General features: G+C 48.6%; 1 protein-coding gene across 2 annotated transcripts in view; it reads left to right on the top strand.

The window, feature by feature from the left end:
* The first annotated feature begins 1,306 nt into the window (after positions 1 to 1,306).
* The window catches only part of LOC147637675 (putative serine/threonine protein kinase IREH1), a 181,013-nt gene continuing 154,511 nt past the window's right edge, over positions 1,307 to 27,808 (top strand). Inside the window, exon 1 of one of the 2 annotated variants that reach the window (XM_086799504.1) lies at positions 1,307 to 2,960. In XM_086799504.1, the coding sequence (XP_086655630.1) occupies positions 2,333 to 2,960 (628 nt within the window). In that variant the 5' untranslated portion in view covers positions 1,307 to 2,332. The remainder of the gene's footprint in view (positions 2,961 to 27,808) is intronic. The other variant, XR_015266070.1, reaches the window with a different exon arrangement.

The following is a 27,808-nucleotide window of genomic DNA, read 5'->3' as shown; positions in this document are numbered from 1 at the left end:
CCTTTACAATGCATCACATGTGCATTACTAAAAACCCATTATTTTGGAGTCGGCTTGATGCTTAGAAATCGATACGAGGACACTCCTTGTGCATCAATGCTACTCCTCAGCCATATAAAACCATGTAAAGCAAGACTAGTTGATGGGCATTGTAGAGGGTTGTTTTCACACAAAGTTATTAAGTGAAGCTTTAGTTCAATTGAGCTCGTCATACTAGTTTAATTAGTCTAAGGTAGACATACCTTAAGCTATTACACCAAAGGTAGACCTTAGTATGGCAATTGAGTCCCTTGCTATGTGTTGACTCCCCCTCCTCTAAAATTAGAACGATCCCTTATGCTAGGGAAATTGTAATTGCCCCTCGTGCTCCCTTGTGTTATGGAAATCACACCCCTCTCCTACCCCCTTTCCTTAGAGAGCAGGTCCATGTCCCTAGTAGGTTTAGGTTGAGTGCATGGAGAGAAGGGGAGTGGGTTCACTGAGCATTTGATAGAGGTGCCTTGTGTTGTATGTGCAGCTTGATAGGCACAATAGTGATTCAAATGTTGAGCTTATGTAGTATTGGGGGGGGGGGAGAGAGAGAGAGAGAGAGAGAGAGAGAGAGAGAGAGAGAGAGAGAGAGAGAGAGAGAGAGATTTGAGGAGAGATAAAGGAGGGTTACATAATGCTAGGAGGGTAAGATTTGCTACCAAACAAGTGAATGATTCACTTAGAGGCTTGCCTTTTTTTTGGGGGTGGAGAGAGAGAGAGAGAGAGAGAGAGAGAGAGAGAGAGAGAGAGAGAGAGAGAGAGAGAGAGAGAGAAGGGGGGGGTACATAAGAGCTGCGTCCCACCTAGGGGCTGGAGGGCTTGTAGCGCAATCAAAAGTTACAAATATAGTTAGTCACACCTTTTAGTAGGAAAATAGCAAGCCCCTAAAAATACCTACAAATTTCAATAGTTTAGTAGGGTTGCAAGGGTTTTGTTCAACATTGCCAATCAAATATTTTTCTAGAGGGAAAAAAAATTCACAGTGAAGTTCACGCTGAATTCCTTCACCCTGAGACGTCTTCTCTCCCTCTGCAATTTTTGGAGCCTTACCCGAGCCTTGGGTGGGTTGTGGCTCTAATGTTAGGTGGGCAAGATTTGGTACCAAACAAGTGAGAGGTTCACTTTTAGAGGCGTGCCTTTTTTCCCTAGGGCACTTATTTCTGGAAGCCGGTAAAAAATTAAATGTAGGAACTGTAGTCTTCTATTGGAGAAGAAATTGGCAGGATTGAATGTAAAGAGCTTGAGTCATATATATATCATTCGAAAACAAATTGGAAGGCAAAGAGAATGATTGGACGTGGTCACGACTCACGAGAGGGGGGCAGCAATGGAGGGAAAGCAACAGTGTTGCCCGCAATATACAAAATCCGAAGAGCGGGATCCTCGCGAGCAGGAGAGGATCCCAACAACAAAATTTTCCGCTGTTGCGAGACGAGAATGACGGATGCTGAAGCGGGCTGCTGATGCGCCCGCCCCCGCCCCCACCCCCAACCCCACCCTTTTGCCTAAGACTGAGATTCCCCTGCGTCGTGGCTAGGTCGACAGAAGGCGGACGGAGGCGACTTTTGTTCCACACGAAGCTGCTCCGGCGGGCCATATCCATAGTACCGCAGCCGCTGGGGCCATTTCCATTTCCTACCACCACCTCAGAGTAGCGTAGCACGCCCCCCCTCCTGGACCTTTTCAACCCCCTCTCCAGATATATGACGCCGAAAGCGTCCTCGGCTTAGTGCGCAGAAACAGAAAAAGAGCTCGCAGCCACGCTTTCTACCGACGATAAGCCGAATTCCAAGAGAGGTACATACTACATAGGTGCATGTTGGACACCTTTGAAACCTTACCCCTGCAAAGGCTCTAATCAGCACGCTGCCGGACTCAGCTGTGCACTATGCTCTCTCTACAGATGAGCTTTTGTCTCCCCCTCGCCCAATACCTTGCCGCCCTTCACATGGTAGCTTTTTTGCCACTTGCTTCGGTAGCCTTCCAACCCTAACCCGAGCCTGAAGGAGCTTCTTCTCATTAGATGACATGTCAGTAAAGAATTCAGAGGAGATTACTGAAAGATATCCTTCTGAATACATCACCAGAAGACTCTTCACCTGGGCCAGTCCAGAAGTGATTTTTGTAAACAAACAGACAGATAGAGCAAATTAACAGTCAAATAGATGAAGATTATCCCATAATTCAGGAATTAAACTTAAGTAAGTGGTAAAGAGAAGGCTGTACCTTTGTCATAACACGAGTGCCTGATATCGTACCCAAAGCTGATGCCACTTGTCAAAGTGAAAGCCGCCCCAAGGAGATGAATCTGTCTGAAGCCAATGACCATCCACCATCAGGCATCAAACAAGAAAAGGCAAGCTGTCATGGTTCAGAGAACCAGTGCAATGAAAGAGAAATTAATGCCAATTTAGAGAACAATAGTAATTTTCTACCTCCACCTCATCTCGTCACAGGAGCAGCTAGTGCAGAAGCAGGGAAAACCTTGGATCTGGATACATCCAGCCTTGGTTTATCTCTTGGTCTCAATCGGATAAAGACACGTGCAAGGCCTTTGTCTGAAGATGGTTCCAACAACACAAGTTATGCGGTCACCAAAACTTCTTCAACAGGATTCATTAAATGTCTTGCCATTCAAGAGGGGATGCACTTCAATTCAGCAGCACCGACAAAAGGGAGCAACAAATTTGGTTATGTTCATCACCAAGTAACAGCAATTGAGAAAAAGCAGGTGTGTGATCCTAGGGAGATTTTGCAACGCGCTCAAGGAGAAGGTCTTGCCTTGCAAGGGTTACTTTCTAACAAGGGAACAGAGAAGAGTGCAGCAGTATTCTCAACAAGTCATGTCTGTGGTTCAGGAAGCATTGCCTATACAGGGAACCAATTTGATAATTCACAATCACATATGAGGCAGGGCTGTCCTCAAAAAGGTAAGCCCTCTTGTAGCTTGCTAATTGGGGATATAGTTGAATGCTGGCTGACTAGTTATTCATGATCAGTTCAGCAATTACACACTTGAAATGTTTTTATTTAACTATGTAATAGCTCTCACCTTTTTTTTTTTTGGTTAGAAAGAGACTACTATTAAGTATGAAAGAATCAATACAAAATCATGGCTAGAAGCTGGAAATCCTCATCAGAGAGTGTAAGGTAATCGCAGCCAGTTAGGGCAGGGCTGAAATTTGAAGGCCGACCCCGATCTTCAATTAGAAGGCCAAATTTTACTTTGACCTTAGCTAGCCTTCAAATTCCCATAAATATGCTTATCTATATAATAAAAAAAATAAATCAGATTGATGGCCTTATACCTGCAGCCCAATTTTAGAAGAGGCCTTCTCTAGAAGGTGTACAAGAGTCTCAGGGGTCGAAAACCGATGAAGTATATGACCACAAGCTGCAGTGGAGAAGCACCTAGAAGAGGCAAGACGACCAGCAGCAGAACTAAGAAGAAAAACGCAGAAGAGAAGGTGCTGAAAACTGAGGAGAAACTGGGACAGCAGAGTAACTCTGAACCTAGAGCGATGATACCATGAAAGAGTGCACAGAGCGGAAGCAAGATAAGCACTAGAGTGTGCTAATTTGAGGAGTGCAAGAGAGAGAGAGATGAAATGAAATGATATATTAACGTCTCTAAGAGGCCATAGTGGCCTATGAGACCAAAACTGAGAGTACATCTGAAGTTGGTGTCTCATGAAAGAGAACAACTAAATGAGACTAAAAAGTACAATAAACTGATTGTCCTACAGTTATAAGAACAGAACTGTAAGACTCCGAGATGATAGTGAGTAGAAAATACTGGAAAATACTGAAAAATGTATATCAGGTAGATCCATGTATGCTGATCAGTTGAAGTGTTGCCCTCGCCTTAGATCAAGTATCTCCGCCATGGGGCTGTCTAGAATGGAGAGGTCGTAGAAGCGAGGTAGGCGCCTCCGATGCCGAGCAATAATGGCTCTGATCTGGCGATGGTTAGGATGCTATGGTCGGGATCTTGGTGGGCATGGCCGACGAGCACGACATAAGATAACTGATCTATGAGTGGTGACTCCTTGGGAGCGTGGTCGGTGCCCTGATGGCCCAATGGAGGAGGTATTAGGAGGTGTGTGGGCTGGGTTGCTGGTGCTGGTGCCGAAGAAATCTGTCAGGGTCCTCTGTCTAGGTACATCATGGCTCGGCCTCCTGTCTGCCAAGAGGGTCTCTCTGTGTCTCTTGAGCTCAAGTAGAAACAATCCCAGGCATCTCTGATCCTCAAACTCCATGACCTTGCGTAACGGCCCAAAACCCTCTCGGAAGAGGCAGTGATATCTCCCTCGGATCTCATAATAGACTGTACATCGGCAAATGTAGTGTTCCTCTGTCTCTACCTCCTGGTAGCATAGCTGACAAATGTGGTCATCCACGATCTGATGCACATATCGCCCTGTCTCAATCCGCAGCTGGTGTGATGAGGTCCGGATTTGTCCAATGGCACAACGTATCCCATGTGATAGGTGTACATCCATGTACGCCGGGCGGGTGATAAAATTATCTGGTGAGGTGTGTAGAAAATGGCTCTTGTAATGAGCCATTTTCGTGCCCAAGGGCTCAAGGGGGCTAGTCCATGTCCTCTCTGTGTCCACTCTGATGATATCCATCCTGATCACGCGGTTTTGCTCTGAGCGGGTGAGATCCAAAAATGGACAATCCAGACTGTACTGAAAGGGTGGTAGTGCCTCTATCTGCAAACCATGTAGGTCAAACTATGATCTCATCTGAGTACCAACAATGAGTATCTCCATTTTCGTGCCCAAGGGCTCAAGGGGGGCTAGTCCATGTCCTCTCTGTGTCCACTCTGATGATATCCATCCTGATCACGCGGTTTTGCTCTGAGCGGGTGAGATCCAAAAATGGACAATCCAGACTGTACTGAAAGGGTGGTAGTGCCTCTATCCGCAAACCATGTAGGTCAAACTATGATCTCATCTGAGTACCAACAATGAGTATCTCCATCCTCTGCTCACTGTATGGATGAGGTCAATGCCAATTGGGAGTACCTCTGCTGAGGGAGCTCCTATAGCCGCTGTAAAAAGGTAACTGCCTGGAACAGGGCCTCGGTTACTACTGGTGGGGCACCCAGCTCAGCCCGAACAATCTCATGTGGTACTGATGATTTGCTCCGAATCATGCGGGTAATCATCATAATCAGTGGTCTCTCCATTTGCCTCCATCCCTCATCTGTCCCTCTCTGAGATTTGTGATGTATACTGGGTCCCCAAATTGGAGCTCCGTACAGGAGGGTCGGTGTGACAAGCGTATCAAATAGCCACAATTTGGTGTGTGGCTCCTGAAACTGGATGTGTGCACACTGCCTCTCAAGTGCCCCCAAGGCTGCTCTGCTGCCTCCTTCAAGGAGAAACGCGGTCCTGTGAAAGTAACTCCCAAGTAGACATATGACCTGACGTACTCTACCGGCTCCCCTCGGAAAGTGAACTGAGGCTGATCTCATCACCCAGGCTTGTGTGGTGTTAAACACCATAACCTTGGTTTTCCCAAGGTTCACCGCTGTCAGATCTCTATCCGCACAGAAAGCCTATAATGCATCCAGGTGTTTGTGTAATCCCTTCTGAGAGTCTGAGATTAGAACAATATCATCAGCATATAAGAAGATGGGTATCAACACCCCTGCCAGGCATGCCCCTGGGCCTCCCAATCTGTCTACATAATCAGAGACCGCATCAATGTACAGTCCAAAGAGGGTGGGCGATAGCGGGCATCCCTGCTTCACCCCTATCGTGCTGGTCACCCTATCAAATAGTCTGCCTGGAGCTCGGACTCTGCCTGTCACAGACTCATACAAAGCATATATCCCCCATTGCATATCCTCGGGTACCTCAATGTCATGCAATCTGTGCATAAGCTTGGCACGTGGTACGGTATCGAAGGCTTTGTGGAAGTCCACAAAGCAGCAGTATCCTTCTCTTCTGTACCCTGCCCTCTTCAATAAGTGCCCGAAGTGTCAGTATGTGATCCAAGGTAGTAAATCCTCTCCTGAAGCTAGCCTGTCCATGTGCTCAATGACCATGCTTCTCTGCCCATCGGCTCAGCTTCGACTCCAATATAGAGCCATATAGTTTGGCCAAGTAATGACCAATCATGATCGTCCTGTAGTTGCCTGGTACCATGGGGTCCCCACTCTTAAAGAGTGGTACAATGATATGCTCTGTCCAGCTTGTCGGGAAACCCTCACAAATGGCACGAGTAAACACATGTACGATGAGCGGAGCCAAAGTGTCTCGTGCATATGAGAAGTGCTCTCCAACTAGCCCATCATGATCATGTGCCTTTCCATTCTGTAACCTGTCTATCGCATCTAGCACCATCCGCATAGTAAAAAAGGTGCTGCTAGCCGGTCTAGCTCCCAGTGGAGGGGGGGTGGGGGGCTGTCCTGGTGCATCATATAGCTCTCTAGCATAAGTATGCCATGCCTTAGGTGCAGTAATCGGAGTACCAAGCTGTCTCTCCTGAAACATCTTCCATGCCCTCTTGCTGTCCTTCCCAGGAAAGAGTTGGTAGATCTCCTCCTCTAGCTTAGCCAGATAGGCTCGTTTCTTCCTCCGCACAAGGCGCCGAAAGATCATCCTGGCCTGTCTATGCATGTGAGACCCAATGGCAATCTCACGCTGTAGCTGTGCTCGTGTCTCACGACACTCATCATCATACCAACTGTTTTGTGGGGCAGTGCTGCGGGCGTGGGTGGAAGGGATCATAGTGCAGGGAAATGCATATGAGGCGGATGTATGTAGTACACCTGCCAATCCCCTCGTGATCTCGTCCAGAGGGCTATGCGGGTCTAAAGTGAACAAGCCATTAGATACTGAATCTCGGTAAACCCCAACTGTCTCACGTGTAAACTGATATCTCGGGTACCTAGGTAGATGAGTGGCTGGCCCATCTCTCGGGGATCTATAGTGTGAAACTTAGGTATGCATGATTGGCTGCTATGCCAATGGGTCTACTGGAAATCGTGAATCAGGTAACAATGAAGGAGATCCCATCAAGTAGTCCACTGTGCTCGCTCCCCCTCTAGAGTTCCAGAGTGTAAGAGCATCTGATCCTTGCCATCTCGATAAGATCTTGTGTATAGAGAAGAGTTTACACACCTATCTCTCTGTGTTTCTTGTGCTGTCTATTTTCTGCAGTCTACTTGCTCTTGTCTACCCAAGTTTGGTTATCATTTCCGCTGCATATTCTGACATGGTATCAGAGTCCTAGGCTCGTGATAGATCTTGGGAGTTTTTCTGAGCAAGTGGGGGAGCGTTAGGTTGCTGATCGGTGGACTGTTTTGGACTGTTTGGGAAGAGAAGGTGCAAGAGAAAGGCGGGCTAAAGGTGCTGGACAGCCACTTGCAAGTTTTACAGATTTTTTTTCCCACCCACCCACCCTTTCAGTTTACTCCCCGCTATGGCAGATTTACTAGAGATGGCTGAGAAGCACGTGAAGATTCCGACTCTCCCCACGTTCCCAGTGGATCGTCAGTTGGACGGGTCCAATTACGGCATCTGGAAGGTCATGGAGTCTGTGCTGGAGTCATATGACCTTGCTGATTTCATCATCATCGGGGTTTCACGGCCGGAAGCAGAGGAAGGGGAGTTACTGTCGACGAGGAAGGACCGAGAGGCACAGGCACACATGTGGGATCGTGTCAACGCCAGGGTCCGGTCATTTATTTTCCTCAACTGCACACCACAAGTGATCAATCATGTAAAGCACATGACGCTGGCGAGAGGCATATGGGAGCACTTGGCTTCACTTTATAACAGGGTATCACCCATGAAACGGATCTCCTTGGAAGTGCAAATGCGGGTTATGAACCCTGCAAAGTCCTCGACGATGCGGGAACACATTAACAAGCTGCAGGCCCTTCAGCAGGAAGTCCTACAAGCTGGGAAAGAGATATCATCTGAAGACATGGCCATCACTTTGCTGTCCCACTTGCCTGCTCAGTATCCTGCTTTCTACTCCTCGTTGATTATGAGTGGCAGGCTAAGCACCATTACCTGGGAGGAGCTTGTGCCAATGGTCTTGGACAGGAGGAACGTTTCACAAACCCTCCTCACAGCGGCGGTTCGGAGGCCTTAACTGGCCAACGGTCGAAAGGCCGGAATAACAACAAGGGAAAAGGGAAGGCTTCACCGGAGAAGTCTTCTGAGAAGAAGCATGACTCAGAAGAACGAGAGAAGTTGAAGGCCGAAAGATTTTGCAATGATTGTGGTGAGAAAGGCCACTATTGGAGGAACTGTCCTAAGCGAACAGGGAAGAGTGCTGATTCCTCAGCCTCAGTTGCAAAGACTCCGGCATTTGTGCACTTAGAGATGGTGGACTCCGACGCTTCATCGTCTTCGAGCGAGGAGGCAGTTGGCTTCACCGCGAAGGATACCTGGGAGTGGATTCTTGACAGTGGTGCTTCCAGGCACATGACTCCATCCCGTGACTTCTTTCTGGATCTGAAACAGCAGTCAGGTCGCATCTTCATTGGCGACAACTCCACTATTCCGATACACAGTGAGGGCGGGATGGAGATTATTCTCGACGGCAAGGGGGGCAAGCATGCTTCCCGTGTTCTTTATGTCCCTGCTTCTGGGTTTTCATCTTCTGTTAGTGCATGAAGTATGCAAGACTGGCTTTCGGGTGGAATTTGAGGAGCATTCAGTTGCTCTACGGGACCGTGAGACTGGCCAGGTTGTTTGGGAAGGCGGTGTGGAGAATGGTATCTACAAGCTCTCTGCACTCTCCTCGTTGACAGGTTCTTAGGTCGGAGATTTGTGGCACTTTCGTTTTGGCCACTTAAATGTGGATGCATTGAGGCGAGCTTTCCGAGACCAGATGGTGGTTGGCTTGCCAGATGTTGGTAGTATACAAGGGCGTTGTAGTTCTTGCATACGTGGTAAGCAGCACAGGGAATCCTTTCCGAAGCAGGCTTCCAGGCGGGCTTCGAAACCATTGGAGTTGATTCACACTGACTTGTGTGGACCTCAGCAGACACCATCTTTGGGAGGATGTCTCTACTTTATGCTGCTTGTTGATGATTGTACCAGATTCACGTGGGTCTACTTTCTTTCTCAGAAGGACCAAGCTTTTGCTCGGTTCAAGGATCGGCACGTGATGGTGGCGAAAGAGTTTAGATTTCAGGTCAAGACTCTCAGGGTTGATAAAGGAGGTGAATTCTCCTCGACTGTATTTCTCAGATTTTGTGCAGATCATGGCATCAAAAGGGAACTGGCCAATACAGGATTGCCTTCGGAGAATGGAGTTGTCGAACGCAAGAATAGGACTGTGGTGGAGATGGCGAGGACCATGCTGGAGCATCGTGATCTTCCACTTTGGGGAGAGGTTGTGGCAACGACTGTCCATACCCTCAACTGATCTCCGACGACTTCAGTACCCCATATGACTCCATTTGAGGCATACTTTGGCAGAAAACCTGATGTCTCGCACTTCCGTGTCTTTGGGAGTGACGCATATGTACATATTCCGAAGAAGCAGAGGGGGAAGCTTGACTCCAAGTCCGGCAAGCTTGTATTTGTGGGGTATAACTCTCTTTCCAAGGGATACGGGTTGTATGATCCAAACAGGAACGAGATTGCTGTTAGCCGGGATGTGGTCTTTGACGAACATGTTCCAGTATCCACTGTCGAGGAGCCGCCACTTCTTGGAGATCCAGAGGAGTCTAATGATGATTCCCAGACCATCATTCCAGTTGATCATCCTCAGTCACTACAGGAGGTTGAGCCCGCAGCTGGAGTAGAGCCCCCGCGATCACAGGAGGCTCCACGATCTGTTCGAGTACCTAGGTGGTTGTTAGATACCCTTCGGGAGTCAGGTGTCACGGAGCTACCCTCCGAGTTGACCACAAAGGACGGCCCTCGAAGATCACATAGAGTCCGAGATAAAAGCAATACAGTGGAGTTTCCTCAGGTGAACTATGCTTTGATGTCTCGTATTATGCGGGACAAAGAGCCCACTTCCGTAAAGGAAGCCCTTTCACAGGATACTTGGAGGAAAGCCATGCAGGTGGAACTTGATGCCATCGAGAAGAACAACACTTGGGAGTTGGTACCGAGGCCGTCGAAGCGGTCTGTCATTGGTGTCAAATGGGTCTTTAAAACCAAATATGCATCTGATGGGTCGGTGGACAAACACAAAGCCAGACTTGTGGCTAAAGGTTATGCTCAGCGGTGGCCAGGCATCGACTACGAGGATACCTTTGCATCGACAGCACGGATGTCCACGATTCAGACCGTTCTTGCCCTTGCTTCTTCTCAGAGGTGGCCCGTGTCTCAAATGGATGTAAAATCTGCGTTCCTTAATGGTGACCTGCAAGAGGAGGTGTATGTTGAGCAGCCTCCAGGCTTTATTGTTCCAGGATCTGAAGGGATGGTTTACAGGTTACGTAAGGCCTTGTATGGTCTTAAACAGGCTCCCAGGGCTTGGAATCAGAAGATTGATTCCTTCTTTATTCGGACTGGATTTCAGAGATCGGTTGCAGATCCGAACCTGTATCTCTTTCGGGAACGCGGCATGGTCACGCTTATCATCCTTTATGTGGATGATCTCATTCTCACTGGCGGTCATGTGGAGCACATTAGAGTGCCGAAAGCTGCCTTGTCAAAGGAGTTTGAGATGACCGACTTAGGCTTACTCCACTTCTTTTTGGGATTGGAGATCTGGCAGACCCAGAGGGGGTTTTTCGTCTCTCAGCAGCGGTATGTTCATGAGTTGCTTGAGGCCTTTGGGATGGAGAACTACAAGCCTATTACTTCGCCGATGGACCCGAACACAAAGTTAACCGTTACTGATCCTTGTGAGCCAGTTGATGCCTCGCAGTACCGAAAGTTGGTTGGTTCATTGATCTGGTTGCTGAACACCATATTGGACTTGAGCTTCTCCGTGGGGCTGTTGAGCTCTTTTATGCAGATGCCATTGAAGACTCATTGGGACGCAGGATTGTGGATCTTGCAGTATCTGCAGAGTACGAAGGATCTGGGACTCTTTTACACAGGAGGGGATGGATTCAGGCTCCAAGGTTGGAGTGACTCAGATATTGGGGAGGAGATCTAGACATGAGGAGATCTACTTCAGGATACAGTTTTAGCCTCGGCTCAGGAGCAGTTTCTTGGAGCAGCAAGAGGCAGCCAACTATTGCCCTTTCTTCGACAGAGGCAGAGTACCGGGTTGCTTGTGGTGCTACTTGTGAGGTTGTGTGGTTGCGGAGGCTGCTAGGCGAGATTGGGTTTCCACAGAAGTAGCCCACAGTCATCCAGTGTGATAACCAGAGTTGTATAGCTATTGCTCGGAACCCGGTCTTCCATGCAAGGACCAAGCACATAGAGATACAGTATCACCTTGTACGTGAGAAGATCTTGGCTGGTGACATCTTGCTACTTTATTGTTCGACGGAGGACAATGCGGCGGACCTCTTCACGAAGTCTCTACCTCAGGCTACGCTCAGGCGGCACTCCAGCTCCCTTGGGTTGATTTCCCAGCCAGGAGCTGAGAGGGGGTGTTAGAAGTCATCTCTTGTCTATATTTATACACCAGGGCCTCTGTTGTGGGTGTGCCTGCCCTGTATAAGGTGTTTTATCATTTTTCCTCACTCCTCGTATTTTTCCCTATTTTTTCCCATTTTTTCCATGGTGTGGTTGGATGCCAAATGGTTGGCAGGAGCACCTAGTGGCTGGCCGACTGTCCCATCAGCAGTCGTGTGACTGGCCGACTGCCCATCAGCAGTCGTGTGACTGGCCGACTGCCCATCAGCAAGCGTGGAGTATTTTATTGCTGGCCGACTTGCCGTATGCAGTCGTGGACTTCATTTATTGCTGGCCGATTGCTGATGCAGTCGTGGAGTGCTTTTTCAGCAGGCCGACTGCATGCCAACTGGCTTGGCATTCTTCACTAGGATATTCAAAGGTTTGGTCAGTCCCCGAATGAACCTAGCCATCAGCTTTCTTCATCCAACAGTGGCGAGAACTTGAGGAGAAGAGCGAACGCTTGGTGATACACTCAATAGTTTTGCTCCCCTGGGTCAACTCTAAGAATTTATTCATCTTGGTTTCCATAAAGCTGGGAGGACAGAATCTCTTAGGTAAATTTTGAGATCATTCCATGTCTTCACGAGACTCCACGAATCCACTCCATGGGGAATCCCATCCGGCTCATAGTGCCCTCTAGAAAGCTCCAATCCACCCTATCATAAGCTTTCTCAAAGTCTAGGAGTAGCACAATGAGGTCTTGCTGCCGCATTCTGGTCGAAGCTGTCGCCTCCCAGAAGGTAAAGATGTTGTCCAGAATGCTCCAATCCTAAAGAAAGCCGGTCTGAGTGTTGTGGATCAAGTTTGGGAGAAAAGGTTGAAGTCTCTTGCTGATGGCCTTGGCCAAGATCCTCTAGGCTGTCCCTAGAAGAGTGATGGGTCTCCACTGTCGGATCTCCAATCTGTCACTACCCTCCTTGAGAATCAAGTGAATCAAGCCCTTTGAGAGCCTCTTTGGCATGGTGATCATAATCTCATTGAAGGCAGCTCAAAGGCCACCTTCCATGAGGTCCCAATGGCGAAGAAAGAAGGAGACTGCCCTTGGGAAGTGTTGTCAATGCCTCCGCCAACTCCTCAGCAGTAAATGATGTCAATAAGAATGACCGAAGAGAAGGGGGAACCACCTCCCTCGTATACTGCCAGCCCCTCTCGCGTGCATCCACCACCTATGGAGATGCTTGGGGAGGGATCGAAAAAAGTCCATGGTAATGGCTCTCACTTGGGGGGGATTTGAAACAATAGCTCCATCCTAGCCACGCAACTTGCGAATACCGTCTCTCCTCCTATGGGGACTGGCTATCTCAAAGAAACCCCCTGTGACTCTGTTGCTTGCTTGAGTCGAGAAAGAGGCCTTGGCATGATACCTGTACTCCACCCTCCTCTCCTCTATGGATCTAATCTCCGTGCGAGCGGCGGCAAGCTGACTCTTGATCCACTGGCTATCTGGGGACCTCTTCTGAAGTCGCTGTAAAGAGGCAAGACGACTTTTCAAACTCCTCTCCTACTCTCGGAAACCCTCTAATTGGCTCTGGGCTGCCTCTTGCAAGAAACTACTGATCTCCCCTAAAGCTTCATATGTGCACACATCAGAGCCTGAAAGATTGCCCATATCTGCTCTATCGTGTTGCATATCTCAGGGTCCTGAATGAGGCTGTTCGGAATCCTTGAGCTCACATGCCCGTCATGCCTCCAAGGGTCCTCTAGGGACAAAATAACCAGGGCGTGATCAGAAAACGAAGTACCTGCCAAAATACCAATCATACCCCCTTGGCTGCAAACCCACTCATCAACATAAAACGTGTCTAGTAGTCTAGAGAGGTTGGGGCCAGTGCTCCTATCCGATCTCGAGAAGCAAAGGCTCCCAGGGCTACGCCCAAACTCTGGAAGATGCCAAGGGTCCTATCCCTTGACTGCAAGAATCATCTCCTCCTAGGCCGAGTACTTTGCTCATGAAACTGTGGCTGTGCCACCTCCAAGTCTGTCCTTTGCTGCCTCTATCATGTTAAAGTCACCGCCCAAGCACCAAAAGTTAGCTTGAGGGAGGGCGTGCCGTACTTAGCTCCAAAAGAGGGTTCTACCTGCAACGACGTTCGGAGCATAAACGTTGAGGAAGGCAACGCTATCCTCTCCAATAGTAATGGTAATCCACTGTGCACGCCCTGGGACAATGACTCCTGATTCAGTCACTGTCGGCAGTAGTTGCTCACTGACAGATATACACATTAATGCACACCCCTCCCTGCTTATTGACAGATATACACACCCCTCCTTGCGTCCCTGAAGGACCAAAGGATGGGGACTAGAAAGTGATTCCTGCCTGGAAGAATCTTCTCGTATCTGCAGGTGCGCCCCTCTGAGAGATGATGCTCCTGGAGGAAAAGAATGTCTATGGGTCCCCCCCACCATGGCCCTTTGAAGCTCGCCTCATAGGATGCCTCGTCTATGAAAGCACTGAGGCCCCCCTAAACCTTGAATGTTCCATGAAACAATCCGCATATCAATCTCTGTGTGATGTGGCACTAGCGGAACTGCCCTCCACTCCAAGAGTCTTGGACGAGGGTTTAGACGGGGAATAATCACAATCCGTGCGGGGGCAAAGGCGCGCTAATCCTGTCCTCCATGTGATGCCACTTCGTACGAGCACGCACATATGCATGCTCCGGACTCCATCGATCACAGTGGAGGTATCTGTAAGAGGGGGGAAGAGGTACCGCAACAGAAGTATGCATGAACACAAAGAGCGGCACCTCCAGATTGGAGACTACCATCTCCTCGTCTTGGCCTCGATGGGTTGAACCTCCAAGCTCCATCCTAGCCAGAGGCCAAAAATGGGTGAGAATGTTGGTGATTCGGAGATCGTGGAGATGGTGGGAAAGCTCGACTGCCTGACCTTGGATGGCAGAGCTGCCACCAACTCAGCATCCCACTTTGTCCTCGGGGCTGCACTAAAGGGGAAGGAGAAAATCATCGTGCCATTATCTGGCATAGAGGTCCTAGAGTGGTGAAAAACAACACATACCCGAACAGGGGCTATTGTCTCCTCAAACATGTTGGTCCCTTCCGTCGGTAGACATCGGGAGAAACTGTAGTCCACGGGCTGTCCCAGGATCCTTGGGGCCCCACCTGGGGATTGTGGTGGGAGAGCCCTCATCAGGGAGGCGGCAATGGTCATCTCTACCAGTTTGGAAAATCAGTGAATCAAGCGACATACTGATCCAGTTGGTTGCCTTCGCTTCGGGTCAGGGGTAGCTGGGGGGGCGTTGAGAGTGCTCTGGAGAGGCAAGAGGAGGGCTCGGATGATAAAGGCGGGGTGGAGTGCACTACGGTGGGTAAAGTTGGTGTTGAGACTGGGGGAGGAGGGGGGGAGGCGGCGAGAGAGGGCAGAGAGGCCGGGAGGGGTGTTGCTACTATGAGGGATCCACTGGAGAGGAAAGCTGAGGGGAGGGGCCCGCCGGGGGCTCAGAGAGGCCAACCGGCCTTTCAAAACAATGGGGGTCGGGGAGGGAATCTCGACGAGGGATCGGCCGCCATACTAGGGTGCCGAAGGGGCCCGCCGCTCCTGGATTGGAGAGGGTGCATCACCAACGGGAAAATGCTGAGATAAATGCTCCTAATGGTTCTTTGATAGAACCGAACCCTCTTGAGCTCTGCCAGTCTGGCGCGCGCAGCGGCCACGCTCGGATCTGGTGGTCGTTTGCTGGCGGCCCGGGCTTGGGCCAACCGTCCGCCATTTGCTGGCAACTGGGTCATCTCTAGTCAGGGCCTGGTGCTCCGTTGCCTGAGGGCCTGCCTCTCTCCCTGGCCCTTGGTGGGGATCAACACGAGATCTGGCTAAATGACCCATCTATCTGCAAATGAAGCATTGGCCTGGAAGGCTTGAATACTTCACGTGCAGCTGGATGGGGTTGCCCCGTAGGCTAGGAATAGATATGTAGTGAGGCACTAAATCCGACGAGGCCGCACAGATGCGAAGGGATGGAATCCTTGCTGCTTGTGCGAGGGCCGAGGCAGTGGTGGGAGGGGAGTCCATCACTCTCCCGATGGCATCACCAATCACCGGGAGAAGAGGAAGGTATTCCTTCCTGAGGCTTGGGAAGGAAACTGTCAGTGGGAATCCTGACACGCCAGCCAAAGGGTCAGACGCAAGATCGAAGTTGTGTTGCCACCGTGCAAGAAGGCCTGTGCCGTACGCAATGCAAGGGGGTTCAACTTCATGACTCGGTTTGACGCCGTTGGCGAGTTGAACTCCACTTGGTAGTAGCCGCGCCCCAAGGGGTGAATGTCGGTGATCTTTCAGGCTCACCAATGAGGCTTGCCTGTAAAAGATCCATGAGTTGCCCCCGCGCGGGGCGTTTACCAACAATTTTGCAACCCAGAGTGGAGGCCTCTAAAGTTGCAATAGTAGTGGCGAGCACCTGAAAATCCGCTTTGGAGAAGAATATGCAAGCAACAGCGGCCTCGGTTGGGGATGACGGAGTTGTTGTCATGGAGTCCTGACAGTGAAGACCAGGAAAAAAGAAAAAAGAAAAAAGAAGAAAAAAAGAAAAAAGAAAAAAAAAGAAAGGAAAAAAAGAAAAAAGAAAAGAAAGAAAAAGAAGAAAATATAAAAAAACAAGAGAACAAAAAACGGCTCTGAAAACTCTAAGGGAGGGGGGAGCGAAGATGGCAGGCGGGCAGGGGGGTGTAGAGCGAAAAAGGGCGCAGCGAAGTGGATAGAAGGGGTGGGGGTGGGGGGGGAGCGTGGAAATGCGCAGCAAAGGGAGGCGTAGAAGTGAGAAGGGGAGGGGGTGCAGTGATGGTAGAGAGGGGTGGAGGTGCAATGATGGTAGAGAGGGGGGGGGGGAGCTTAGGGAGCGCACGATTTTCCAATCATTGCTCATAAGCATGTTACTTGCCATTATTGTGGTCACAAAGGTCACATTCAGCCTACTGTCGCAAGAAGAAGAGAGGTGGTTCTGCAAAGAAGTCCACCAATCAAATCCCTCCGTCTACCGACCAACCCCAGAGTTCCTCTTCCACCAAGGAGACTATCTTCATCGGCATTGAAGAGCTTCCCACGGACTCACTTGTTCCTACCACCTCACGTCTTACGGATTGGGTGGTTGATAGTGGGTGCACTACTCACATGACTCATGACAGGTCCTTTTTGCATGATATTCGACCTAGCTCTTTGAAGGTGTCCATTGGCGATGCTTCTAGCCTTGAGGCCTCGTGTGCATAACGTGCGACTTAACTCTTCTCCTGGCCAGCCTTCTACGAACCGGGACTTGCGTTATGTTCCCAAGCTCTCTAGCAATCTGCTCTCAGTGTTTTGGATCGCGGAGAAAGGCTACGGTGTCTAGTTTGACAGTTCAGTTCTTGAGATTATTGACACTAGCACCTGCAGATTGTTGCCAAAGGTGTACAGGAAGGCGGTCTTTACAGGTTGAAGGACTTTGGCGGCTCTTTGAATGAGTCACAGTCTCATTTGCTACAACTTCTTCAAAGCTATCGTGCCTTGGTAGCTCAAGAGGATACATCGTTGTGGCATGCTCGCTTATATGGCACTTGAACTATCCTTCTTATGGGAACTGGAGACGAAGCCCTTAGTGATTTCCTGCGGTGTTCACTTTGTTGAACCCTCGTCCGATGATTCCCGGTCTCACCCCGAGCTTACCATAGATGTTCCTCATCCTCCTGCTTCTTCCTCTTCTTCCCGGGCACACCCACCCCCCTGTCCTTGCTGCTGGGCTGAGCATCTGGGCAAACCAATGATACCCACCTAGGGGCTCTATACCCCACGGCTGCCCTCATTTTGGCACCATTGGGATACTTGATGTCGAAGAACCAATTGGCTGCGTTTTTCTATCTGGACCAAAACAGCCACCTTTGTACTGTGCGTTTCCCATATCTGCTCTAATTCAGAACCTTTGGGACTTCCACCAGGCTCTGATACCAATGTAACATGCAGAAGAACTACATGTCTTAAGAACTATACAAAAACGCAAAGATGAAGAAAGAGGAGAGAGAGATGTTGCTGAAACAGTGTTTTCTGTATATATGTATCAAGATGTACATAGATCCTAGCCAATCATGGCCTCCAAAAGGAATCTCCTATGCCTATGACCTGTGGGTCAGATGACTAATCACCGAAGTAACCCTTGCTATTATAGACTCGTGAAATTATCCCTAAACCTACCCGATTGCTGTCGGCCAAGTCCCTGGACAGCAGCACATCAAAATCCCATAAAATAGCTAGTCAATGCCCTAAAAGGATCTTAATCCTAGCTAATATAGAGGGTAAAGTATGTCAAGATCTTTGCATGTGACAATGTAAGTTATCTTATTTTATATATTACTATGGTTTGTGAGCTACTAAGGTTTGTGCTTACAGGTACACACTGTTAAAGTTTTGTGCACCTCAAGTGAAATGCCCAAGTGATCCTGTTTTACTTATGTTATTTGTGTATTATTTTTTACTCATTTGACATGTGAACTGGGTCGGGCAAATTCATTGGGTGGCTATTTAAAGCACCCTTGCCCCTTATTGTAAACTCATGTAATAACTAATTGAGTGCTGCGTTGGTCGTACGAAAGCTCTCTCTTTCTATCTCCTAGCGTTTTCTCTCTCTTTCGCTCCCTACCTGCGTTTTCCATCTGCCAACGTCTACTCTCTCTGCTCTCTCTTATTGCTTCGGCGCGTGCGCCTTTGACATGGTATCAGAGCCTGGCGTCTTCTGATCGCGAGAGAGCATCTGGGTGTGAAGTTGTGCAGCAGAAGGAGATCGCTGTCTGCCAGCGTCAAGCCAGACTGAGCCAGCGCTAGTGTTTCTTTTATTACGCTATCTGTAAAAACGTTTTTTTTAAATAAACGCTAAAGTCCTGAGACTCCAGCGTTATTAAAAATTGACTCTTTACTGGCAGCGTTTCATAAAAACGCTACTGTCTCTGTGCTTTGGCAGACTTTGGAGCGGGCAAACCGGGTCGACTGAGAAGAGGTGGACGGAGTTTTCGAGATGGGACTCCCGTGTTCGAGCAAAGACGACAAACTGAATGGCGACAATTATGCGCATTGGAACTTGATCATGAGGCTATGGTTTAGTAGAAAAGGCTTATGGGACATTGTTGATGGCTCGGAGGAACGTCCCCGAAGGGATAGCAATCGGTTCACACGTCTTCAGGAGGAGGAGTTTCTCAAATCTCTTGTGGATTGGGATGCTCACAATACGAAGGCAATGTCGGCGATTGCAGAATCTCTCACCAAGGAAATTTCCCCTGCCATTCAGACTTTGAAGACTGCCAGGGAAATGTGGTCAAAGCTTGCAGGAATGTTTGATCGAGACTCAACAATGCGAGCAGTAACCCTTCTCGGCCAGTTGTTTTCCATCAAGTTTGAAGCCGGGACCTCTATGCAGTCATTTCTAATGAAGGCAAAGGTTATCCATGATCAGTTATCGGCTATGAATAGTGCGTTAACTAGTACCCAGTTAGCTGCCTTGGTTCTTACGAAGTTGCCTGAGGAGTACGAGATGGTCTCGAGGGCATTACGCTTACAAGTCACGAAGGAAAAGCTGGAATTTGATGATCTCAGCTCTTTTCTCATTGAGGAGGAAGCAGTGCTCATTTCCTAAGGCAAGATTCGAGTTCCGAAGGATGTAGAATCGGCACATGCTGCATCGGAATCCAATAAGAAGTCTAGGAGCCGTTGTTATAAGTGCGGAAAGCGAGGGCATTTGGCTCGGGATTGCAAATCCAAAGCTAAAGCTCAAGGCTCGACGAATGACAAAGGCAAAGGCAAAGTTGACGAGGATGACAGTGACAGTGACTCTAAGAGGGATGCTACGGCGTCTGCCGGTGTGGCGAGGACTACACTGGCACATGCTCCAGCATTCTAGCTTGGTGGATGGATGCTACCACGTGCTTCAGCCAGAGAGAGGCATGTGAGTGGCAGAGAGGGGCAGTCTGTGCTCCCGTTTTGATGACTTGGACCCGTGTGTCGGAGTTCAATTTCTGGGTGTTTGGATTCGTGTGTCGGAATTCAAAGCACTAGGCATCTGGCAAGGAACCAACATGGCGTATAAAACACTATGGATGTGCTGCAGTCATTCATTGTTGTTTTTGGGATTATGGACAGGGCGTGTACCAAAGTTCATTATCTTGTGGAGTTTTTGGACGTGATGTGTTCACTGTTCATGAATGGGGATTCTTGGACGTAGTGTGGTCTACAGTTCAATGTTCTTTGAGGCAGTTGGTGCTTAGGATGGCATTTTTGGTGGTGACAAGCTGGTGGTTGCAAATCCGAGGTGTACCTAGTGGTTGGCCACTGCTGGGGTGTCCATGGTAGCTTCTTCATTCCATCTGCCAACGTCTGCTCTCTCTGCTCTCTCTTATTGCTTCCGCGCGTGCGCCTTTGACACACACCACATTAAAATAAAAGCCGGACAAGTAACCAATTCACAAGCAGGGCAGCTAGTTTTTGAAAACTGAAGACTTTGGATTGATATGCATGTGGTGCCCTGTTTTAAGAGCTTAAAAGAGATGCTATCTTATCTACTTGGTCTCAATAGCCAGTCTGTGAGGGGTCTAGTCTCAAGGAGGAATAGGCCAGACATTCCTATCAGTATACAATGGCCCACCCAGCCAGCTTTAGATGAAAATTATGGATCATGCTGTTGTTTAATCTCCATGTATTCAATAAAAAATTACTCTGATTTTGTGGATGAGATGCAAGGTGTTACACGCATTGGTATTCTTAACCTCTATGCTCCTAACCATAGAGGTGAGAGGATTGTCTTTTGGAAATCTCTCACTACGTTGTTGCCTCAGGCTGACCATTGGATTATTGGTGGGGATTTTAACATGGTTGAGATGCCAATGTATAAAAGAGGTGCACATGAGGGCTTGGTGCATCCTCTTGAGAGAGCTTGAGAGAGCATCTAGAGAGAGGTTTATACTCTCCACTCATGGCCAGAGATTGTTGGCATGAGGATGACATTCCGAGGAAACCATTCACTCTTCTTTATTCATGGTCTAACAGGAGAAGGGATGTAGGATGTATTTATGCAAGGTTAGACCGATTTTATATGGATGATTGGGTGCTTGATAGAGGTGGGCATACTTTTATTGCTGCACTTCAAAATCGGATCATTGCCAAGCGGTTTTATGCATTAGAGATCCCAGTCGCCAGGGTCAACACCTCATGTACGCATCCTTGATCATTTGTTCTCAGATGCAGAGCTATCATGTTAGATGCTTGATATTTGGAGATCTCATGACTTCTCACAGGCCTCACAAAGGTCTCTGCTCTCTGTGATATTAGTAACTTCTTTCACATGTGTGCCCTCTCTAAGAGGCTAGAGGCCTTGGATTTAGAAACGGCTATTAGACGTAGAGTGGCTGCCTTACAGAGAGAGCACGAGAAACATCCTCATGCTCACTGGTTGTAGACTCTTTATGTACTGTTACAACAAAGCTTCATCACTCTCTTGAGCAGCATGTGGAGTACTGCTACCATGCCCAAGAATCCTTTTGGACCCAAATGGGTGGCAAATGCAACAAACACTTCTTTGCTACTCATGGCCAATCTCATGCCAGAGATAGTGTCAGGCAGCTGCTGCAGGATTCACATGGCACTCCTCATTGAGATCCTCTTATGGTTAGATAGATTGCCACTGATTTCTATTGCCAGCTTCTTAGCACTGAGCCTCATTCTGACTTGAGACACAAGGCACAGAGGAAGGTTTGGAATGCATTGCCACATTTGATTACTAAGGAGATGTGTGCCATTCACATTGGCTCTCTAGGAGATGTGGGACACAGGTTCTATGCCTTCTTCTCTGAGTGAGGGGCTTATCTTCCTTATCCCTAAGAGTGGGGATAAGACCTTGATTGGACAGTTAAGACCTATCACTTTACTTGGGACTACATGTAAGATTCTCGCTAAGGCACTGAGCATTAGATTGCAGCCAATGTCATTCATGATACTCAGAATGGATTCACGGAAGAAGCATTTTTGATAACATTTTCTCATTTTGGGAGGCCGTGGAATGGGACAAAATGAGTACTCAGCCTTTAGCCATTCTGCTTTTGGATTTTGAGAAGGCTAGAGTGGATTGGGAGAGTACTCTTAGCCATATGGGTTTTTCTCAGAGATGGATCAGGGGAGTTTCATGCATGTATTGTGATGCCCACAGTATTGTGCTTGCTTGCGGAGATAGAGGAGAGCGGTTTCAGATCTCTCGCTCAGTACGGCAGGGATGCCCTTTAGCCCCATTATTATATATCATAGTCGTAGAGGCCATGAGCATCTTCCTCCGCTCTACCTCTGGTATTTTTGGATTGAGATTGCCTCTTCGTAGTCAGGAGGAGCTAGTGACTCTAAGTTAGCTAATGACAAAGCCATTTTCTTGGAGGCCTCACACCTATGTTTATGTTCCTTCCGGGTGGCACTAGAAGAGTTTTGTTTGGCAGTAGGGGCCCTCATTAATTGGCACAAATCTATTGGTTCTTGGATTAGCGACTCGCCTAGAGTTGCTTGGGGTGCATACCTTGGTTTTACTTGGATCAGTAGAGAATGCACTGCTAGATATTTGGGATGCTAGGTTGGGGTTGATATTTCTCCTGCACAGCAGTTTGCTCCGGTACTCATGAATATTCGGAAGAAACTTCTTCATTGGAGCTCTAGGAGATTGGATTTAGCCTCTAGAGCATTGGTGGCTCATCAGGTATTGCTTGGCTCGGCTTGGTTTATTGTCTCTTGTTGGTGCTTCTCTCGTGCATGTCAATTGCGGAGGTTGATCCACAATTTTCTTTGGTTGGGCTTGGATGGCACCATAGACACACATGCTAGGGTAGCTTGGCTCACAGTTATTTAGCCCAGACGAGAGGGGGGGACTGAATATCGTTGATCCGGATGTTCAGTGTAGGGCGTTGCTTTGCAAACCTGTGGTGAGAGGTTTCCTTCAAGGCATTGAGCTTGGAAGGATTTTTTCTTATTTTAGTTTTCCGGATGTACACACCGTGTTGGGAGAGATTGGCTGCCTAGCACACGGTTTTTGTGCACAGAGGCAGATATCAGGGCACCATCTTCCCCTCTTATTGCAGCCATTGTCGGAGCATGGAGAAGCATGAGACCATTCTTGTGACAAAGGCTTGCTAGGTCTTTGGATGAGGTTGACCGACAACCTATTATGTGGAATGAGTTCATTAGGGATGAGGCCGGTCAGCCACTTGGTGCATCTCGTTACATGCATTGGTCAAGATGGGAGAGATGTGCATACACAGTTCTTGCTTGGAAGACCTTTAAGATTCTTCCGGTGGATCAGAGAGTTGCATCCATTCAGCATCTTAGGGGCTCTCGCATATGTATTGATCAGACTCATGCAGCTATACCGCATGAGTGGCTCTTGAAGGAGATAGCACAATCGGAAGCATAAACAATAAACATATGAGAGAGTGCAAAGGAGATCGAGAGAGTTGGACAAGATCACCTTTTATAACAGCAGTAAAGCTTTACAATGGCAATGGCCAGCAACAGAGTGTTGAACAATGTGCAAGGGAAGTGGATGAATGAGTGAATAATGGGGAACTCCTTATATAGTGCAATAGGGACCTGGCCGACTGCCTCTAGGGTTGGCCAACTGGCCTTGGACAAATAAATAGGAGTAAAATACAATAAAATACTAGATAAATGGTAAATCCCCAAAACACGGAGATTCACAAATTCTAACACCCCCTCTGCAGCTCATAGTGTATAAGAGTCGGAAGAAGATAAGTCAATGAAGATGCAACCATGGATCCTCCAGCATCGCGAATACTGGAATCACCTCGAAGAGAGCACCCGCCAACCTGTTTCCTCGAAACAAGATGCCACCACGAACAGCAAGGAGCTTTGCTTGGCCACGAATTCCTACACAAGTGTGCAGTGAAAACTCCAAGAATAGATGATGAGTTGCTGGACACACTGCGCCCATAATCCCCAATAGTGGACGGAACACATCACGTCTCAAAAGCCTTGAACAATGAACTTGGAATAGATCCAATTCATAATCTCTGTTGTACCAAAGATAACCATGTCGTGCTAGATGTCTAATGCTTGGAACTCCGAATCACAGTCTCCATGCACCAGTAAATGGAGTTGCAATCAGGCCCCTCTCTTGCCCCCCACAAGCCTCTTCTGGCTGGAAGCACATGGGGGAAAATTGCATGTGTACTAGAGAAGTACACCATCTGGGTTCTCTTGAGCCGGAAGTGCCCTGGGAGCCCTAGAAGTGGTACTAGAATCTGTATCACTATCCTGTGTCGTGTCTTTGCCTTTTCTCTGAGATAAAGCCTTGCCCTTGGTCTTGTCCTTCTTCTTGGACAAACAATCTTTGGACAAATGGCCTCTTTTTCCACAGGTAAAGAAGCGACTCCGACCTTTCTTTTGAACTGCGGAAAGTGCCTGGTCGGAACTGTTGGCTGACACCTTCAACTTACCCTGTGAGACAAGAACAGACTCCTCCTGTAAAAGTAGGGAGCTAAGATCATCAAAATCCAACTGAGTGGATGTGACCTGGCACCGCAAAGATTGAGAAATCACATCATAGTCCGGAGGAAGCTTGGTGAGGATAAGAGCAGCCAGCTGAGAAGAGGACAAAGCAACACCCATAGCTAGTAACTGGTCATGGATTACCTTGGCCTTCATGAGAAAAGACTGCATGGAATTATTTTCCGGAAATAACAAGCCGTTGAGTTGCCCCTGCAAGGTAACTGCCCTCATTGATGAATCTCGTGCAAAGAGATCCTCCAATTTTGACCATACTTGATGAGCACTAGTGAGAGTTTGCACTGTCGGTGAGACCTCCTCGGTGATGGCCCTCACAAGCACAGAGTGCCTTCGAGTCCCGATTCTCCGAGTCTTGTGAGTCCACAGCAAATTCACCCTACTGATCTTGAGTCCACCACCTAGAGTTTTGAGGACGCTCGGGCTTCCTTTCAGTGCCTTGAACAATGTCCCACAAACCCTTGTGGATGAACTAGATCCGCATCTGAAGCTTCCAATGAGCATAGTTGGGTCCTTTCAACTTGTCATCCTTGTTCGTACAGGGGGGAGCCATATCCACAGCAACAAAGAACAAATATCAGCTCTCAAACACTTCTCTCAAGTGCTTTCCAATGAAGCGAGGCACCAGGAACAATCAGCCCCTCTCAAACTGTAGAGAGAAAGAGGCGGGACAACAGCAAAACAGTCCAAGATCCACCGGGAACCTCCTACCGGAAGGGCAGGGACTCATGGAGGAAGAAGACAATGTAGGGCCACTTGTTTGGCAGCACCAAATGCAAAGAACTCACCAAAAACAGATGCCGGTGCAGAAAACACAGCCACAACTCCACCTTTTTCCTCTGTATAAGAAAACGCAGCCAAGAAAACTGGCCGGCTTGCCTCTGTAGGAGAAAACGCAGCCACCAAAACTGGCCGGCAGCAAACAGCAGGCTGGCTGGACCTGAAAATGCAGCACAGTTGGGAAACACAGCCACTTGTTGTCACGGATCTGCAACCGGGAGAGATATGGAGAAAAATGCACAGCAAAAGGAGGGAAAGGTGGGCAGATATACGGAGTTTGGAGCAGCCTGGACCTAGTGTATGATACCATGAAGGAGATAGCATAGGCGGAAGCATAAACAATAAACACACGAGAGAGTGCAAAGGAGATTGAGAGAGTTGGACAAGATCACCTTTTATAACAGCAGTAAAGCTTTACAATGGCAATGGCCAGCAACTAGCAACTGAGTGTTGAACAATGTGCAAGGGAAGTGGATGAATGAGTGAATAATGGGGAACTCCTGTTAGCAGTCATCTCCTGTCTGTACATTTACACCAGGGCCTCTGTTGTGGGTGTGCCCGCCCGGATTAGGTGTTTTCTCATTTTTCCCCACTCTCCATATTTTTTCCCTATTTTCCCCTTTTTTTTACCAGATGTGGGAGGCTGTTTTTTAGCTCCTGGCTGATCCTTATGGTGGCCGACTGAGTCTGCTGCCCCCAGATAGTCTGCTACAGCTGGCCGACTTGGTGCAGATGCTGGCCAACTCCACACGTGTGAGGGCCGACTCTCTGGGGCTGGCCGACTGGAGCTGGTGCTGGTTGTGGGCCTTCAGCTTGCTGTCGGCTGTCCTACTGCTGGCCGACCCCACATGTGGGGCCATATAAAATGGCCCCATGGCCCCCCCCACTTATTGTATCAGTTATTCGGGATTTTCTTGTGTATATAGAGCAGAGTTACATGCCTCTCTCTCTCCTCTTCCCCATTGCTGTGTTTTCTGCAGTGCACTTGCTCTTGTGTTCTCAGATTTTGTCATCATCTCCGCTGCATATTCTGACATGGTATCAGAGCTCTAGGCTCTTGATAGATCTTGGGAATTGTGTGAGCAAGAGAGGGGCTGTTTTGTTGCTAATTGGTGGACTGTTTTGGACTGTTCGGGAAGAGGAGAAGCAAGAGGAAGGCGGGCTGATTTGCTGGACAGCCACTTGCAGGTTTAAGTTCTTCTTTTTTCCCACCCACCCACTCTTTTCAGTTACATCCCCACAATGGCAGATTTACTTGAGATGGCTGAGAGACATGTGAAGATCCCGACACTCCCCACGTTCCCAGTGGACCGTCAGCTGGACGGGAACAACTATGGCATATGGAAGGTAATGATGGAATCTGTTCTGGAGTCTTACGACCTTGCTGACTTCATTGTTGTTGGGGTTCCAAGGTCGGAGTTAGAGGAAGGGGAGTTACCCTCGATTCGGAAGGAACGCGAGGCACAGGCACAGGTGTGGGATTGTGTCAATGCTAGGGTCCGTTCTTTCATTTTCCTCAACTGCACACCACAGGTAATCAATCATATCAAGCATATGACACTGGCCAAAGGTATATGGCAGCATTTGGCTTCTCTTTATAACAGGGTATCGCCCATGAAGAGGATTTCCTTGGAAGTACAGATGCGGGTGATGAATCCTGCAAAGTCGTCGACGATGCGGGAGCACATCAACAAGCTGCACGCTCTTCAACAGGAAGTTCTCCAGGCTGGGAAAGAGATATCATTGGAGGATATGGCCATCACGTTGCTGTCGCATTTGCCCTCTCAGTACTCAACATTTTACTCTTCTTTGATTACCAATGGCAGGCTCAGCACCATCACATGGGAGGAGCTTGTGCCCATGGTCTTGGACCAGGAGGAAAGATTCACGAACCCTCCATAGGGCGGAGGTTCGGAGGCCTTTACTGGCCAACGGTCGAAAGGCCGTAACAACAAGGGCAAAGGGAAGGCTTCACCGGAGAGGTCTTCTGAGAATAAGTCTGACGCAAACCGCGAGAAACTCAAGGCAGAGAGGACTTGTAATGATTGTGGCGAGAAAGGCCACTATTGGAGGCAGTGTCCCAAGCAAAGCACCGAGAAGGGTGCAGAATCCTCAGCAGAGCAACCGTGAAGACTCCAGCTTTTGTGCACCTGGAGGTGATGGACACGGATGTTTCATTTTCTTCGGCCAGGGAGGAGGTTGGAGGAATCTCCGCTATGGATACTTGGGAGTGGATTCTAGACAGTGGGACTTCCAGGCACATAACTCCTTCCCGTTCGGCTTTACAGGATCTCTGCAGGTATTCTGGTCACATTCTTACTGGGTATACATCCACTATCCCAGTTGACAGTGAGGGCAGGTTGGAGATAGTTCCCACTGGCACAGGGGGGGAGCATTCCTCCCAGGTGTTGTATGTTCCGTCGCTTGGTTTTCATCTGTTGTCAGTGCATCAGGTTTGCAAGACTTGCGAACGGTTGGAGTTTGATGAGCATTTTGTTGCTCTCTGGGACAAGGCAACAGGCTAGGTAGTTTGGGAAGGCAGAGTGGAGAATGGAGTTTACAAACTTTCAGCACTCTCTCCCAGGTCCTCAGTTTTGTGATGAGTGGCACGTTGGTAATGGCCAATTAAGTGTGGATACGCTGCAGGCGCAGGCTTTCTGGACCAGATGGTGGATAGCTTGCCAGAAGATGGCAGCAGTTGGTAGAAACTTTCCAGTACAGATGTTGGTAGTTCTTGTGTTCCTCAGTCAGCGAAACTTTATAGGTAACCTATGCTCTGATGTCACGTAGTATTCAGGACAAAGAAACTCTTGTAGATGAGGAAGTTCTTTCCACGGGGACCTATTGGAAAGCTAGGCAGGTGACAATTGATTACTTGCAGAAGGAGATGGATGTTGCACATTCTCCA

The sequence above is a fragment of the Cibotium barometz genome, chromosome 6 (genome assembly GCF_041138505.1).
Source record: "Cibotium barometz isolate CiBa-2024 chromosome 6, ASM4113850v1, whole genome shotgun sequence".
NCBI classification, from domain to species: domain Eukaryota; kingdom Viridiplantae; phylum Streptophyta; class Polypodiopsida; order Cyatheales; family Cibotiaceae; genus Cibotium; species Cibotium barometz.
Note: the sequence above shows the minus strand (reverse complement) of the source record. Positions and strands in the feature narration are given on the sequence as shown.